Source organism: Portunus trituberculatus, chromosome 46 (genome assembly GCF_017591435.1).
Source record: "Portunus trituberculatus isolate SZX2019 chromosome 46, ASM1759143v1, whole genome shotgun sequence".
Lineage (NCBI taxonomy): Eukaryota > Metazoa > Arthropoda > Malacostraca > Decapoda > Portunidae > Portunus > Portunus trituberculatus.
In genome coordinates, this window is record NC_059300.1 from 16,196,474 (window position 1) to 16,215,570 (window position 19,097).

At 38.7% G+C, this 19,097-nt stretch overlaps 1 protein-coding gene across 1 annotated transcript in view; it reads left to right on the forward strand.

Annotated features, from left to right (window-relative positions):
• LOC123519809 (NK-tumor recognition protein-like) overlaps positions 1-19,097 on the forward strand; it is a 145,855-nt gene that overhangs the window by 59,779 nt on the left and 66,979 nt on the right. Inside the window, exons 6-8 of the mRNA XM_045281326.1 lie at positions 3,824-3,924; positions 4,194-8,779; positions 8,871-8,992. Of these exons, the coding sequence (XP_045137261.1) occupies positions 3,824-3,924; positions 4,194-8,779; positions 8,871-8,992 (4,809 nt within the window). The remainder of the gene's footprint in view (positions 1-3,823; positions 3,925-4,193; positions 8,780-8,870; positions 8,993-19,097) is intronic.

A 19,097-nucleotide genomic window follows, 5' to 3' on the forward strand; every position in this document is an offset into this window, starting at 1 on the left:
CGGGCGAAGTGGCCTTACCTAAAAAGGGGAAAAACACCACAACAAGTTCCTGCGCAACGAATGTCTGCCCAGCACGATGTTGTGCAAGCTACTGACTGCGTGACATGGCAAAGCATATCTCATGGGGAAGCTCCACTCTGCAGAGGGTGACTTGGTGAAGTAAAATACATATAGAATGGCACAAGTCAGGAAAAATTTCCATACATCACATAAACCGAAACAAAACACATGATCAGCGATCTTGATCTTGATATGGGCAAGACTCATTGCATTCTTTACAATGCTACTCCTTGAGGTAAGACACACTTTCACACAATTAAGATTGCACTATCATGTAACATTCCTACTTTACATACATGTAAGGAAAATGATGAAACAGAAAAATTATGATTATTAAGCATGTAGTCTCTTACGGTCAGTGCTGATGCGATGCCATATGCCAGGTACATGTTTACATCTCACAACAAGATCGGTACATAGGCTACTAGCAAATGTTAAAGTTTTGAAATGCAAAATACTGGGATGTAATAATGATCTAAATGAACGTGAGTCTTCAAATGTCAGGTGAAATCCTTCAATTCATATTCAGAGCTTAAATCTGCTTATTTATCGTTTTCTTCATTTCAATATCTGCCAAAACTGGGTGAGTCTTACGAGCCCATGCGTCTTATAAGCCATCAAATATGGTAATTGACTTCTGGGCCCATGCAATTTGCTTAGAAACATGATGCCATTAACAACATCAGTGGGATCCCACAAAATCTCTCCATGCAACACAGTCAGGCCAGATATTCCCTCAGGCTGAGTTCATGATTGTGCAAGCAATTTACTGCCAGGTGAATAAGGTATAGGTAATGCAGAATATTGAATTGATTCTTCCAAAATTTTTGGAAAGATAACTCTGTGTCAGAGATAACTTCGAAGCACCTTTAAAAATGTACTTTGGAATATAACTTCTTGAAATTAGAAATTACTTCTTAGTCAATCAGCTGAATCTTTAGAGCTGTATTTAGAGGCAGAAACTTCACAGTGATAAAATTGAATTCTTGTAACTCCCTCCAGGCCTGGCAGCAGTGTTGAGCAAAACCAAGCACTTGAGTGGGAACTTATTTCCATTTCAAATTTTTGGTAACCGATCACAATATGAGCAGAAACATCATGAATTCATTCAAGAAAAAAATGTTCCATCATCCAGGCCTTACTGTTGGCCTTCCACATGATGGACCACATGCTTTTAACAACATTGTTTTTCTTAAATGCACCAATATTTTGTGAATGATACACAAGTATTGGTTTTTGGTTTATCTCAAAATCACTGTTAGCTTTATCGTAAATCTAAAGAGTTAGCCTGTAGCCTGTCTTTCATAAGCTTGTGTCCAGTCAAAAATTTTTCCTTCTGGATTATGTATGTTCTGTCTGGTATTTTATTTATTTATTTTTTTCAGAGGAGCTCAGTCTCATTACAATTTAACTCTTACTGAGTTACATACACATTAAATTCTCTCATAAATTCTGCATCTTTCTTATTAGCACTTGAAGCTTCTCTATGGCAAACCACAATTTATATGCCCCTTCACTTTTTAAACTTTTCATACTATCCTCTACTTGCCAAAAACAAGTCAATCTCAGAACATGTTCCTAGGGTTTTTGTAGGCAAATTCTGGTGCAAAATCCTTGCTTTCTTACAAATTATAGCTTCTGAATGTGTGTATTAACCCCTTCCCCAACAATTTTTTTGTTAAAAACTTTTTTTTTTCAGACAAATTTTTATTTTATTTTGGTTCTATATAGTATTTTTCATGCTGATTATGAAAACAGCTTGTAATTACTGTTTTTCCCCATTTTTGTGGTTAACTTTTTAGATTGAAAATACCTTTGTAGACATATACGAGTTAACTCGTCTTCCTATAAACTCCAAGCTCTCCCCTCACCTTCCTCCTCCTCCTCCTCCTCTTCACTTGTCGAGAAATATTCATTGTCTGATGAATTGGCAGTGTCATCAGAAGTATTCATGCTTCTGAGGGAAGGTTCATATTCGCTATCTTCCTCAGAACTAGACATTTGGGGTGTAAATTATTTGAAAAGGGTACAAAAAATGAGTGGTATTGTGGATGAAAACAAGACCCATGTGACGACAGTGTTTGCCGGAGCAAGTCTAGTAAGAGCGTCCTTGAAATCCCACCGCTCCTCCCTGTCGCCTCTGCCAGGCATACAATTTGACGAGAATACTCGTTTCACATGTAGAATGGCTTAGAAAGGCCCAAAATCGACGAGTATATACGTCTGTGGCTGGTTTTTGAAGGTCAAGTTTTAGACGAGTATACTCGTCGACGACTGAAAACGGAACATTTAGTGAAAACGAATATATACGTCTGTAGCTGGTTTTTGAAGGTCAAATTTTAGACGAGTATACTCGTTGACGACTGAAAACGGAACATTTAGTGAAAACGAGTATACAGTACAGTAAGGTCCCGAGTTACGTCTGAGTTACATTCCTGAAACATGACGTAAGTCAATTTTGTACGTATCTCGAGTTTTTGTACTTTCAAAGCATATTATCGAGTTTTCAACCAATCATTTTTTATTGTTATTCAGGTAAGTAAAAGGCTATATTGTTATATTGGTATATTATTTACAACTATGTAGGAATATATTGATTAGGGCCGCAAACGCGAAGGACTGCAGGTTGCCGAGAGGGGCGGCCTGAGGCCGCCAGGAGGGTGGGCAGGTCGAATGTTGTGACGCCCAGGGCGGGACAGCTGGGAGCTTTGTGGAGTGCGGTAGGAGTAGAAGCGTTATATAAGTAAAAGGTTATATTGTTATATTATTTACAAGTATGTAGGAATATGAAACACAAGCTTCTTTTTGTTGTTGATTAGGGCCGCGAATGCGAAGGACTGCATGTTGCCAGAAGGGTGGACGCCTGAGGCTGCCAGGAGGGTAGGCAGGTCGAATGTTGTGATGCCCAGGGTGGACAGCTGGGAGCGTAGTGCAGTGTGGTGGGAGTAAAAGCGTGGGCAGCGGAGCAGGAAATGCAATAGGAAAGGGCAATAGGGATCAGCAGACAGGTACAGACGGTGCAAGTGACCTGCAAGTGTCGTGTGGCCCAGACGAAGGCTCCGGAGTTGTTATTGTTGTGATAGGTGCGCGACCCCTCAAGGTCGTCAACCTCCCCGTTGTCATGGTAACGGGCTTCCCATTTTCTTCTTCACTCCCTTATACACAGCTGCTGCCTCCCTTCTCATGTCTTTTAATTATGTCCCCTTTTTCTTGTAGTGTAATGGTTTTCCTTTTCTTAGCATCACTGCTATCACTCAGGAGTTTTCTTTTTGGTGCCATTGAGCAAGATACTAAGATAGTCAGCAAACGCAGATGTAGGAACTCTCTTGCCAGGGGCAACGGTGTGGTGGAACTGAGGTACGTACTACGTAGAGTGTTATTGTATTCAAGCGTGAGGTGGGCGGTGTGGCAGATAACCACTAGTGACGCCTGGCGGCCAACAATAACAATAAACCCCGCACTTTACGATTTATAAATTTTTGATTTTTGAAATCTTAAATTGCCTTATAGTGGACTGACGTAAGTGCGAATTTGACGTAACTCGAGACCGACGTAACCCGGGACCTTACTGTACTCGTTTCTGCCGAGGAAGGGGTAACCTTTTTATTTACTGCTTTCACTTTTAATTTCCCATAATGTCCTCAACTTTTTCATTTTAATAGATTTATGCTGTGGTTTTCTTTCATTTACCTTACTGAATAATCTTTCCATGTAGGCTTCATGATTTCTTGCTTTTCATTTTTCTTGTGGGTTTTTCCTGTAGATTGAAAGTGGGGAAATTGACGACCCAAGACCTTCTGTTGACTGCAAAGAGCGCCTTCTGTTCTTTGGAAGCATTGACAATGAGGTTCCTGCTGAAGATGCGTGAGTTTGCATTTCATATATCCTGTTTGTGCCATTCTACTTTTTACCATTTCCATCCCTTTATACATTTTGGGATTGAAGACTATTTTGCTCCATTCAAGCATCTTGTTGAAGTCTTTCTGTAACACACATATGTATATTGAATAGCATGACTTCCTATATCCCAAAGCCACAAAGTCTGGAACTGATTTGGTTATAATTTCTTTGTATGTTTCATATTATAGTACTCTCAACTACTGTCTTCCTCATATTTTTTGTGTATTTCTTAGGAACGACACATTTGCTGATCATCTCCTGGCTGGCGTGTCAGAATGGGCCAATAGTAGGAATACAGCAGGCCGGAAGAATGATGCTATTAAGATTCTGCGAGATGCTGCATTTACTCCCTCAACTAGCTATGCAGGAAAGGCATCAATGGCAGTCATAAATCGTGTCAACAATCAGGCAGAGGAAACACGAGAAGATGATGTTTTGAGTAGTATTTTAGAGAATCAGAGCATTGTCCTCACTACCTCCAAAAAGCTGTCTCTTACTAGTGATAGGAAGTTCAAGAAAGAGGATGAGGCAAGTGATGCAGAGTCTTTCAGTCTAAAACAAGAAGAGAGCTCTCTCATGACTGAGCCTCTTCCATCCAGGAGATCCACACAGAAGGATGATGAGGAGAGGGGTACATCTCGGGAAGATGAACGAAGACACTTCAGTCCTCCAAGAAGAACTTTTCAGTACAGCTTCTCTCATCACCCATCTTATTCCCACAAGTCTAGGTATGAACATTCATCACGAGGATTTGAATCCAATCATAGACCACAAAGAGAAGAAAGAGGATTCAGAGAGGAAAGAATAGAGAGGGAAGAGAGACCATCTGGCACAGTGCACCAATCTCCTTTGGAAGACAGGCGCAGGTCTCCTCCCAGAATGTCTTATCAACGACAAATGCCTTCTCACCAATTTAGGAATCAGAGAAATGCTCCACCTAATAACAGGAACTGTGATCCTCATGCTCGTTGGGATGAAAGACAAAGATCACAAAGGAGTCCGCCATGGAAAGATTTTGTTCATAGGCAAAACCCTTCCAATGACACCTATTGGGGACGTAGACAAAATGAGTCATCAGGAAGCAGTAGTAGAGAGCCCAGCAGCCAGGAAAGGTATGGAAAAAATGATAGAAATAACAGCAAAGAAATTTCCAGCTACAGATCTCATCGGCCTTCATCAGATAAAAGAGGCAGTAGCCCACCCTCAGGTGTGCATGATAAGTATCCACGCAGGAGTGAAGATGGTGATAAACTTTACTCTCGAAGGGAGGAAGATAGACACAAAAAGGAGGAAAGAGGGTACTATCGCCAGTACCATCAAAGGGACCACTCTCACCACAGGGGATACAAGTCCTCCTATCGAACAGAAAAAGAAAGTCTATCCTCTTGCTCTTCCCATCAGTCACGATCTTACTCTAGGTCACCAGGTAGATCAATGTCACCAATCAGGTCAAGATCACCAGCTAGATCACGATCACGGTCACATTCCAGATTGAGGGAAACTCGTGGGAGGGATCGTGATGATACCAAAAGGAGGAGAAATCCTCACCAGCACTCGGATAACAATAATGAAAGTGCATTCAGAGCAAGCAAAAGTCCTATGTCCCCTGAAGGAATTTTAAATGATAGTCAACAACAGAGTGATAGTAAAGTCACTCCAGGAAATGGTGCTGATGTTGTGTGCTCTCATCACTTCTCAAAGGTTCATGATCTATCAAGCAAGCCATCGTTTGAGATACCTGAGATACTAGAGAACAAATTCATGGAAGCAAGGTCAAGATCCATCAAGGATGAAATCAAGGAACAGAAATCTACACTCGCAGAGGGATCTCTTAAGGTTCCCAGAGGAATTAAAAGAGAGGAAGAAAATATCAAGAGTGATAATACATATTGTAATAGTGATATAACAGATCAGAAACCTGTGCCAGAGGTAATGAACTTGAGGAAAGCTGAAAGTAAAATATTTGGCAAGGAGAAAAAGGGAAGTGACTTTGGTGTAAAGATTGAAGATAGTTTGCTCAATGATACAAAGATTATCAATTTTAGTGTACAAAGTAACTGTAAGAGAGACCACAAAAGGGACAAATTTCATGATGATGCAGAAGGTGTAGACTCTAGAAAAGATGGCAATGGATCTGATACTCTGGCACTGCAGAGTATTAATCATGCTAAGTGCATAAACAGAGAGCAGGAAAGTAAAAATGAAATTACCTCTAAAGAAGAAAATCAACCTGAGAGAAAAAAGAGAAAAAAGTTTCTGTCAGGATTTTTTGGCAGAATTTTAGAGTATACCCCAGAGGTGGAACTTTCCCACTGGGATGAAAATTCTTCTGAAGATGTTGCTTCACCTTTCAAGGTGATCAGAAAATCTGATGTTAGAGAATCAGACAAAGGTATTTCACTTCCATTTTCTTTGCAAAGGCTTCTGCCAGGAGAAGGCAATATTTCTGGGGAGAGTGATGAAAGGATAAATACTACAAAGGAAGAGAATCCAAAACAGAAGTCAGATTCAGGTAATAGATATGTAGAAGGGAAAAATTTAGAAGTACTGAAAAATAAAGGCTGTGAGATACAAAAGTCAGGAGTAGGCATGGGTAACATTAAGAAGGAGCAAGAAAATATGTCAGAGGATAAACATCACAAAAAAAAGTCAGGTCATAAGACAACAAAGGTTGACACCAAGTCTCTTACCAGCAAACCCAAGGATAGTGTGTTACCATCTTCTAGTCATTCTATCATCCCAGAAAGCAAGAGTAAAGAAAGATCCACGGACAAAGCCACTATGGAGTCACAATCTCAAACTCCCAATGGAAAAGATGGTTTAGTGCACTCAAGTGGCAAAAGAGAAAGAACTCAAAGTGCTTCTCAAATGTGCGACCATCCTTCCACAGAGATTCATGAACATAATTACAAAAGAGGATCTACAGAAAAAACAGAAGATTTTCAGAATATTTTTGGTGACATCAGTGATCTTTCAGATACAGATTCAGATAATAACGAGAGAAATAAGAAATTACTGAAAGGCAGTTTTGTCACTGAAAAATCATCTGTAAAACAGAATGGTTCTCAAGAAACAAAGCACAAGTTCATGTATGATAAAGAAAAAGAGAAAACCAAGAAAGGTGAGCATGAAAAGAACATTTTGAAAGATGATGAATATGCTACAAAAACTCAGAAGCTGGAGGGCACTGTGTTCATACAAAAAGAGAAGAAGTCAAAGAACCAGGGAAAGGGAACAAAAAATGTAAAGCCTAATAAGGGACATGTTTTGGATCTCTTTGGAGATAACTCTGACAGTGATGATGTTGACAATGTTAAGATTGAAGAAATGAAACTACCAGAGAAATTGCTAAAGTCCTCATCATTCAAGGATGGTTATGCTCATAGGAAAGGGAGAGAAGCCACAGACATTCATAAAGGAAGAGAGAGAAAGTCTGAAAGGGAAACTTCTTTTCACAGGAAATCATCAGAAGAACCATCTAAGTCATCCTCGGAGTCTTTTAAGCATGATGTAGTTCATAAGAAAGGAAAAGAAACCACAAACAGCATTAAACGAGAAAATAAGAAGTCAGAAAAGGAAACTTCTCTTTACAGGAAATTGTCAGAGGAAGCACCCAAGTGTGAATCTGTCATAGACAGCCATAACAGAAAAGACAGAAAATCAGAAAAGGAAATATGCCCTCTAAAGAAACCATCAGAGGAAGCACCCAAATCATCCTTAGAGATATTCAAGGATGATTCTGTCCAAAAGCAACAAGAAGAAGACACTGGCATTTCCAAAGAAAAAGATGTTAAGTCTGAAAAAGAAACCTCACTTTACATGAAGTCATTAGAGGAACCAACCAAGTCATTATCTGAGTTATCCAGAGGCAATTATACTTCTGTTCCCAGAAGAGAGGTCTTAGAGAACCATAAAGAGAAAAACATAAAGTCTGAAAAGGAAAGTCTTCAACATAAAAAAATCTCTGAGGAACCATCCAAATCTTTCTCAGAGTCACTTGAATGTGGCTTAATTCACTTTAAGGGAAAAGAGGCTGCAGGCAGTCATAAAAGAAAAGACAAAAAATCAGAAAAGGAAGCTTCTCCACACAAAAAATCATCACAGGAACTATCCAGATCATCTTCAGAGTCATTCAAGCATGACTCTCTTCATAGGAAAGAAAAAGAAATCTCTGACAGCCATAAAGAAGACATAAAGTCTCAAAAGGAATCCTCTCCTTCCAAAAAGTCATCAGAGGAACTATTTAAATTATCCTCAGAGTTATTTGAATTAGAGTCTTCTCACAGGAAGGCAAGAGAGGTCATTGACAGCCATAAAAGAAAGGACAAAAAATCTGAAAAGAAAACTTCTCCACACAGTAAGTCAGAGGAACCATCCAAGATCAACTTTGATCTTGGAAAAATAAGAGAATCCTTAGATAGCCATGAAGAACAAACGGATGAATGTTCACAACAAAAACAGAAAAAGATACCAGAAAAGCCATTGAAAGCTGAACAACCTAAATCTGACTCTGGTACTGATAAAGTAAAAGAAGCTGCAATTAATCATGAAGAACAAAAGGATGGATGTTCAGAACAAACACTGAAAAAAATGTCAGAGAAACCAGGTAAAGCAGCAGCCTCAGAGAAACATGACCAATATACTGATCACAAAAAGACCACAGACATCCCTATCGGTCAATCAGAGAGAGACAAAAAACTCACTCATCCAGAAGACTATAGCAAAAGAAAAACTGGGTGTTCCTTACATGTGGATGGGGACCATCACAACAATAAAAAAAAGAAGTCCAGCTCTTATCCCGCAGGAAAAATACAAAGAGGTAAGGCAATTGTGTTTTGTTATTGAAAATGTATTGCATTGTTGTGGTATGTCTTTTCATTGATTTTTTTATTTTTTTTTTCTGTGGACAGAAAAAGATCCAGTATGCAAAACAGAGAGCAAGTCTTTAGTTGCAGCAACATCTTCCCTCCAATCAACTACTCACTCTTCAGATAGGAGAGAAAAGAAAGATGGTGGTGACTCACATGCCAAGGTAGGATATTGCTGTTTTGTAATTGTTTTAGAAGCAAACAAACACACACACACATTCAGTGTATCTAGACATTAAAAAGGCTTTTGACAGAGTAACACACATGGGCGGAATTAAGGGAAATATCTTAAATTGGGTGACAGATTACTTAACAGATAAGGAAATGAGGACAGTGATAAGAGATACACCATCAAGTTGGAGCGCTGTAACCAGTGGCGTACCACAGGGTTCGGTGTTGGCACCAATAATGTTCCAAATATAGGTCAATGATATACAAGAGGGTTTGAGTAGCTACATAAATTTGTTTGCAGGTGATGCCAAGTTTTTGAGAGTTGTAAAAAACCAAAATGATTGTATGGAATTACAGAAAGATATTGATAAGATCTAGAGATGGAGCCAGAGGTGGAAATTAGAACTTAATACTAAAAAATGCCATGTAATGGAAATGGGTAAAAGTAATAGAAGACTTACATGGGAATATAAAATGGGGGAAGAGATTATAATGAAAAAAAGAGAAGAGAAAGACCTGGGAGTGATTATACAAGACACCCTGACTCCAGAAAGACATATAATTGGGTTATTTGCTTCAACATACAAGACACTAACGAACATCAGGGTAGCATTCAATTACATGGATAAAAGTATGATGAAAAAGATATTAACCACTATGATAAGACCGAGACTAGAATATACAGCAGTGGTATGGTCACCATAAAGGCAGAAAGATATCAAGAAACTAGAAAGGATACAAAAGGCTGCTACAAAGATGGTCCCTGAAATAAAAGATCTTCCCTATGAAGAAAGACTGAAGGAGATGGAGCTACCAACTTTGAAGGATAGACGGGAAAGAGGAGACCTAACAACGATGTATAAGTTAGTAAACCGTATGGAGAAGATAGATAGACAAGACCTGGTAACACTGACAGAGCAGGGAGACAGACAAACAAGAGGACATTCCAAGAAAATCATGAAAAGTCAGTGTCATAGGAATATCAAGAAGTTCAGTTTTCCACATTGGATAGTAGACATATGGAATGGATTAAGTGAAGAGATTGTAACAGCAGTAAGTGTGTTCAAATATAAGGAGAAGTTAGATAAATGTTGATATGGAGGCAGGTCACTATGAGCCCCACTCAAACCCTGTAACATACAACTAGGTAAATACACACACACACACACACACACACAAACACACATACATACAAACACACTCCTAGGTCATCGTGCCGATCGAATGTATCTGAGCAGCTAGCTCACAGGGAAAAGCTACAACAGGAACTGGAGACTGGCCTAGATGTATGTATATGGGGGGAGGAGGCCATAGGTTCTCCTTTCTCCATATTAAATAAGTTTTGGATCGTATATATGGAAAGAAGGAAGAGAGAGTGATGGAACAGAGTAGTGCTGCCAGACGTATGACAGAATCAAAACAAACGCCATCGTGTGAAAACGAACGGTACATTGAAACTCCTGTTGGACTAAGGAAACTAACTGAGGATATTATGGACAAGGATTTTTCTGGATTCAAAGACGAATGAGGTAGTATGAGAAGGTTGGTCAACGTAGAAAGGGAATTAAGGTATGTCAAGGAAGTGATGTCGAGTCTAATGGACAAACAGGATCGACTGACAATGGAAAACACAGAGCTGAAATTGAGATTGGTAGAATGTGAGAAGGTCAGTGCAATCAATCAGGGATTAAAAGAAGAGATACAAGAAATAAAGAAACAAAATGATGTACTAAAAGCCTCATGTCAAGACTACGAAAACTCCTTAAGGAGCTTACAGGTTAAAGTGCAGGATGGGGTTGTGTACAGGGTAGAAGGTGCATTGGGTGAAAACAAGCTGAAGGAACTACGAAATGAATGGAAGCAGGAACAGCAAGAGGAAAAAGTAAAATTTTCAGAGGTTGTAGAGACAAATTCAGGAAAACACGAAAGTCGCTGTAATTGAAGTAATTAAAGAGAAAGAAGTCCTGGTGTAGGATGCAGTGGACAAGAAAAAAAGCTCTGGGATTTTTGGGATGAAGGAAAAGAAAAGATCCAAATAAATTCATGAGAGAACGTGGAGAAAGAGAATTGGCCAAAACTGTTATCAAACGTGTACAGGACAGCACACAAGAACTAGACCAGGAGGTGGAGGAAGTGATCAGGCTAGGAAGATACAGTGAAGGGGGGTAGGAGACCAATGAAAGTGAGAATGAGATCCCAAGTGGGAGTAGAGGAAAGTATGGCTAGGAAAGGGAAGCTGGCCGATGATACTGAACACAAGGATATATGGATAAAAAGAGGTATGAACTTAGAGGAAAGGGAAAAGGAGATAGTGTTTAGAGGTTAAGCTAAGAAAAAAAATGAGAAAAGGACAGAGATAGAGAAGAATTTTTACTGGAGGGTTCTGGATATGAGACTAAAGAAGTGGTACCTACAGAAGAAAGAGGAGGTCATGGAGGAGGCAAAAAATTAAGAGTGACTTGTACTAATATTGATGGGTTGTTATCAAGCATGTTGGAGGTTAGGGATTATTTGAAAGAGAAAAAGCAGGATGTAATGTGCATCGTTGAAACAAAACTAAGAGAAGAGATCCATGTTAACTTTAAAGAGGAGGGATATAATACCTGGAGGAGAGAAAGGAAGGATAAAGGGGCAGGAGAAGTGCCAATAATGGTTAGTGATAATATATGTGTGGAGGATGTGCAATATGGGCATGACAAATTGGAAATAATAGGAGTAACAATCAAAACAGGAATTGAAGAAAAGAAAAATTATAGTTACATATGTTCCACCAAAGACAAATACATGGTGAACTGAAGAACATAAAGATATGCAAAGAGAGGTGATCAAGTGCCTAGATAATATGATAAAAAGAGATAGAAGAATACTTTTAGTTGGAGACTTTAACTGCTAAAAAGTAAACTGGAAAGAGATGGAAGTAATGGATAATGCTAGGCAATGGAGCGAGAAAGTGTTACAGTTGACTATGGTAAATACAATGGATCAGTGAGTGGAGGAGTCAACACGGTACAGGGGGAAGAAGAACCATCATTGTTTGACCTAGTTTTCACAAAGAAACCAGAGCCTGCTCCAATCATACAATACTTTAGTCCAATGGGGAGAAGTGATCATGTGACATTAGAGATGCAAATTCAGGAGGAAGATGGGATAAGTTACAGAGATGACTATAAAGGAGAGAGATTAAATCATGCAAGAGCAGATTTGGAAAAATTAAGGATTTATTTTGCTGATATTGAGGGGAAAAATATTATGTACAGAAAGACAATACAAGGGAAATATGACATATAATGAAGGAGTAAAAAAATTTGTACCTGTTTATAGAGTTAAGAAAAAAAACATGCTTGGTACAATGCTAGATACATACAAGCTAAAAAGGCAAAAGATAAAGCGTGGAAGAAACTAGTAAAACAGAAATTACTTTAACAGGCGACAGTACAAAGATGCCAGAAATTAATATATTAGAGTAAGGAGAGAGGAAGAAAGAAACTGAGAAAGATGTAGTGAGTAGAAGCAAAGACGAACCCAAACTTTTCTACAAGTTTATAAATGGCAAAACAAAGAATAAGGAAACAATTGAAAAAATAATTAAAGAAGGGAAGACATACCAAACAGAGAAGGAAATGTGTGAAATAATGAATGAGAGCTTCAAAACGGCATTCACTGCAGAAGATTTCATAGAACTTAATAGGACATGGCATTGCCAAGGATTACAGGAGATTGCAGTACACAAAGAGGATATTGGAAGATTATTGGATATGTTGGATGTGAGAAAAGCAATGGGGCCACATGGTGTATCAGGCTGGGTGTTAAAAGAATGTAAAGAGCAACTACAGGCAACCCCCGATTAACAAACGTTCACACAACAAAATTTCGCTACAACGAACGTTTCCTTTTACTACCATCTGCTCATATAACAAACATCAAACTCGCTTTAATAAAATTTATCCAGGTAATTTTTTCCAACTTTGAAAGCTCTGCCGTATCATGCAAGCCAACAGGCTTTTAAATACACCAGTGCCTCTTGTGGACAAAACGTGCACCACTCACTCCTCTACCCTTCCCCGCTCTTAGTTCAAAATAATAACAGCGTCCAGCAGCAGGTCATCTTCCCTCACTCAACATGTCACCAAAACGCCCTGCAACGTCGTCTAGCATTGCTAAGAAGACCAGAAGTCTCTTACTCTCGAAGTGAAGCTGGATATTATTCACAGACACGAGAGAAGCGAGAAAACTAATAGCATTGCTCGCCACCATGGCTTGACTCTATCTACCGTCTCTACTATTTTCAAGTCAGCAGACTCTATTAAGAAGGCTGGTGAGACTGTATCTTCCTTGCAAGCCAAAAGAACCACCCGAACTCGTGACTCTGCAATGGATAAAATGTAAAGCCTTGTGGAAATGTAGTACATAAGTTTTGTACCACCCGAACTCGTGACTCTGCAATGGATAAAATGTAAAGCCTTGTGGAAATGTAGTACATAAGTTTTGTATGTGATACAATGATTTGTTTACATTCCACAGGTTGCCAGCTAGCGTGTTTCCCGCTCCACTTTCCCTCCCTTCTTAAATTTAACCCCTTCAATACGGTGACGCCTATGTGGGCGTCATGAAGCCCCAGTAGCAAATATGGTGACGCCACGTGGGCGATATTTCTTTCTGAGCTTTCTTCAGTTCAGTTGTCCCGTATAGTGTGTTGGAAACCAACTACACACGCCGTATGCTGTCCTTGAAATCCTAGTGCTCCTCCCACCATCCTTGTCTCCACCAATCACTAAAGATAAGCTACATGCTTCCCGCCTTGTGTCTAAAATTACCCAATGGCATAGACTGTTCCCATCTCTCTCTCTCTCTCTCTCTCTCTCTCTCTCTCTCTCTCTCTCTCTCTCTCTCTCTCTCTCTCTCTCTCTCTCTCTCTCCCTCATCTCCTTCCTCCCTCCCCATCTCCTTCCTCCATCCCCTCTCCTCTTGAAAGATAAGTTACATGCGTCCTGCCTTGTAACATTGTGAAACACACACACACACACACACACACACACACACACACACACACACACACACACACACACACACACACACACACACACACACACACACACACACACACACACACACACACACACACACACACACACACACACACACACACACACACACACACACACACACACAGTATACGTGGATATTAAAAAGGCTTTTGATAAAGTCCCTCATGGAAGACTACTTTGGAAACTAGAGAACATAGAAGGACTGCGAGGAACTTTGCTAGGATGGACAAGAGATTATTTGAAGGATAGGGAAATGAGAACTGTGATCAGAGATACATACTCATCTTGGGGTAAAGTAACTAGTGGAGTGCCACATGGCTCAGTGTTAGCCCCAATTATGTTTCAGATTTATGTAAATGACATTCACATTGGGGTAAACAGTTATATGAATTTATTTGCTAATGATGCAAAGCTGCTAAGAGTTATCAAAACCAGAGAGGACTATCTATTGTTGCAGGAAGATATAAACAAGATCTATGAGTGGAGCAGGAAGTGGAAATTGGAGTTTAATGTCAAGAAATGTCACATAATGGAACTAGGAAAGAGTAAGAGAAGACCAGCATGGAACTATTTGATGGGAGAGGAACAAATAATGAAGACTAAAGAGGAAAAGATCTGGGAGTGATCATACAGGAAAATCTTATCTCCGAAAAATGTATAAGCAAGATATTTGGACTATCATATAAAATGTTGACTAATATAAAAGGGCATTTGAATACATGGACAAAGATATGATGAAAAAAATCATCACAAGCATGATACATCTAAGGCTGGAATATGCAGCAGTGGTATGGTCTCCGAGCTCTAAAAAAGATATAAGAAAATTGGAAAGTATACAGAAGATTGCTACAAAGATGATGCTGGAATTAAAGGACCTAACATATGAAGAATGACTGAAGGAAATGGGACTGCCAACCTTACAAAATAGAAGAGAAGGTGGAGACCTAATAACAATGTACAAGATAGTCAATGGCATTGAAAAGATAGACAAAGAAGACCTGGTGCTGTTGACAGAAGAAGATGAAAGGATAAGAGGACATGAAAAGAAGATCAGGATGAGGCAGTGTGTGAAGGACATTGGAAAATATACTTTTCCACACAATGGTGGAAAAATGGAATGCATTGGATAATGAAGTTGTTACAGCACATAATGTGCATAACTTTAAGGAAAATAATAGATAAATCGAGATATGGAAACAGGACACAATGAGCCTCGCTCGAATCCTGTAATGAGAAACTAATCCTGAGAGAAGAATATGACATTAGAAACACAAGATCGCATAGTAAGAAACTGAGGAAGGGAAGATGTCTGAGAGATGTTAAAGAAATATAGTTTCCTGCAAAGATGTGTTGAGACTTGGAAGAGTTTGAGTGAGGAAGTGGTGTCAGCAATGAGTGTGCATAGTTTTAAAGAAAAATTGGATAAGTGTAGATATGGAGATGGGGCCACACGAGCATATACCCCGGTCCTGTAAAACTACAACTACGTAAATACAACTAGGTAAATACACACACACACACACACACACACACATCGAGACACGGTTGAGGGCGGACGCACTGGCGCAGTTCCGACGATCAGCTGATCTTCACTACACCTGTTGTATAGTATTTACAGTGGCCTGGGCAGGTAGTGTGGACTCTTTTTTTTTTTTTTTTTTTTCTCCATGAAATCAATTATTAAAGAATAATGAGTGAAAAAGATATTCCATCCAAATGCAGACATAAGAATAGAGAAGGGGCTGATGATGACTATGTCAGTGAGGGAGAACGCGTATTCGAAGGGTTCGATACGATGACAACTTCACTACTTAAGAGAGTGTCAAATATTGAATGTAAACTAGATAAACTAATAAAGGAGAAGATGGAAATGAAAGAGAATAAAGAACAGGAAATGGAGTTTATAAGACTGAGAGAAAGGATAAGAAAAGTGGAAGAAAATGTAGCTAGGCTAAGAGCGGAAAACAAAGAACTAAAAAAGGAAGTAGCTAACTACAAGAAGCAGATGGAAGAAGGACTCGGTAAAGCCGAGAAAGAAAAGGAGAAGCTGAAAGATCTAGTAAACAAGGAAGAGGAAAGAGTACAGAACGTGATTAAAAAAGAAGTACAAGCATGGAGAGTCCAAGATAAGAAAGATAAGGCCGATTTTCAGGAGGTGATTCAAGAACAACTTAAAGAAAAGAAGAAAATATGACAAACAAAATGATAGGAGTCCTCAAGACAAAAGAAAATCTAGTTAGAGAAATTGCAGAAAAAAAGAAGAGTGTAGTCGTATTTGGAATAAAACAAAAAAAAAAAAAATATAGACCAAAAGAGAAAAGAAGAAATGAAATCAGTCAAAGACCTACTGAAGAATCTTAATGACGAAGATAGGCAGAACTTGGAAGAGGAAGTAGAAGAAATAAACAGAATGGGACCATATCAAGAAGGAAAACGAGACCAATTAAAATATTACTAAAATCACAAGCAGCAACAGAAGAAATATTATATAGAACAACAAAACTTAGAGAAACAGAAGGCTGCAAAGATATCTATATAAAGAAAAATAGAAATGAGGAAGAAAGGAAGAGATACAATGAACTGGCAGCAGCAGTAAGGGAAAAGAATAATGAAAGGTCAGAAGAGGAGAAGAAGGCATTTTTTTGGAGAATTCTAGGAGACAGGATAAGGAAATGGTATATAAACGAGAAGGAAGAGAAAAAAGTGGAACAAGTTTAACTAAAAATGAAAGACTAAAAATGATGTATACGAACATAGACGGGGTTTTATCAAGTAAATTAGAATTAAGAGATTACATAAGGAAAGAAAATCCAGATATTGTATGCCTGGCTGAAACAAAACTAAATGAGGAAATCAAAATAATGTATGGAGAAGAGACAGAGTGGGTAAAGGAGGAGGAGGAGTCATGATAATGTTAAGGAAGGAGATAGTGATCAATCAAGTGGAATGTGGGGAAGGAAAAGCAGAAGTATTGTATATAAAGATGCATATTAATAAAAAAGAGTTAACAATCATTGTAACATATGTGCCACCAAAAACAAATTCATGGACCAATCAAGAATATAAGGACATGATAGATGACACAATAAGGAGTCTAATGAGAATCGTTAAAGAAAGGAGAAAAGTGATATTAGTAGGAGATTTCAACTGTAAAGAAGTGGACTGGGAAAATTATGAAAGTGGTATGGGGGAAGAAGCCTAGGGAGAAAGATTCTTAAACCTAATGATAGACAATATGATGGACCAGAGAGTAAAGGAATGCACAAGATTCAGAGGAAACGACGAGCCGGCAAGATTGGACCTAGTTTTTACAAGGGGTATACAAATGAATGACGATATAAGATATAAGTGCCCATTGGGAAAGAGTGACCATGCAATATTAGAAATAGATATAGAAGAAGGAAAGGAAGATAGAGACGATTCATACAAAGGAGACCGATTAAATTACAGAAAGGCTGATATTGAGAATCTCAAGAACTATTTTAAAACGTAGACTGGGAGGAGATGGAAAACTCAGAGACAATGCAAGACAAATATAACTTATTTTTGGAAATATACAAAACAGGAGTCAGGAATATGTCCCAAAATATAGACCAAAAGAAGAAGGAAAGAAAGATTGGTTTAATGCAAGGTGTGCTAGGGCAAAGGAGAAAAGAGATGGAGCATGGAAAAGGTGGAGGAGAAATAGAATCCAACAAACAAGGAAAACTTCAAGGCAGCGAAATGAATATGTTAAGGTGAGGAAGGAAGAGGAAAAGAACTTTGAAAAGATATTGTCGAAAAATGTAAGGAGCAACCAAAATTGTTCTATAGATTCATAAATGGAAAAATTAGGCAAAAGAAACAATAGAAAGGTTAAAAGGAGAGAACGGGATGGTGGAAGACCCAAAAGTATGGCAGAACTATTAAATAAAAATTCCAGGAGGTCTTTACTAAGGAATCCAAATTTGAGAGGCCACAGGGTAATAGAGAGACAATCTATATGAAAGAGATTAAAGTAACCAAGCTTGAAATAAAAGAGTTAATGAAGGAACTGGATGAAGAGAAGGCAATGGGACCGGATGAAGTCTCAGGCAGAATACTGAAAGAATGTAGGGAAGAACTAGCAAGTCCTATATACAACATCATAAAATGCTCAATAGAAAATGGAACAGTGCCAGTAGAATGGAAAAGAGCTGAGGTGGTTCCCATATATAAGAGTGGAAGGAAGAAGAACCTTTAAATTACAGACCAGTATCACTAACTAGTGTAATATGCAAGATGTGTGAAAGAATAATAAAGAAACAATGGATCGAGTTCCTTGAAGACAACAAATTAATATCAAATAGCCAATTTGGTTTTAGAAAAGAACGGTCTTGTGTAACTAATTTATTGAGTTTCTATTCTAGAATAGTTGATAGAGTACAAGAGAGAGAGGGATGGGTTGACTGCATCTACTTGGATTTAAAAAAGGCGTTTGACAAAGTGCCACATGCAAGATTACTGTGGAAGTTAGAGGAGAAGGGTGGCTTAAAAGGAAGCACATTGAGATGGATAGAAAATTATTTGAGGGGGAGAGAAATAAGGACAGTAGTTAAAGATATGAAGTCCAAGTGGAGAGCAGTAGAAAGCGGAGTGCCACAGTATTGGCACCAATACTTTTCCTCATTTATATTAACGACATGCCAGAAGGAGTGAACAGCTACATAAATTTGTTTGCGGATGATACGAAACTGTGCAGAGTTATAAAGCAAAAGGAGGATTGTGAAATACTGCAAGAAGACCTAAATAAGATCTGGGAATGGAGTAAGAAGTGGGAAATGGAATTCAATGTGAACAAAAGCCATGTCATGGAAATGGGAAAGAGTGAAAGACAACCTGTGGGAATCTATAAGATGGGAGATGGTGTAGAACTGGAGAAAGTAAAAAAGGAAAAGGACTTAGGAGTGACGATGGAAGAAAACAATCAACCAGTAAGCCATATTGATAGAATTTTTAGAGAAACATATAATTTGCTGAGGAATATTGGAGTAGCATTTCACTACATGGACAAAGAAATGATGAAGAAATTGAT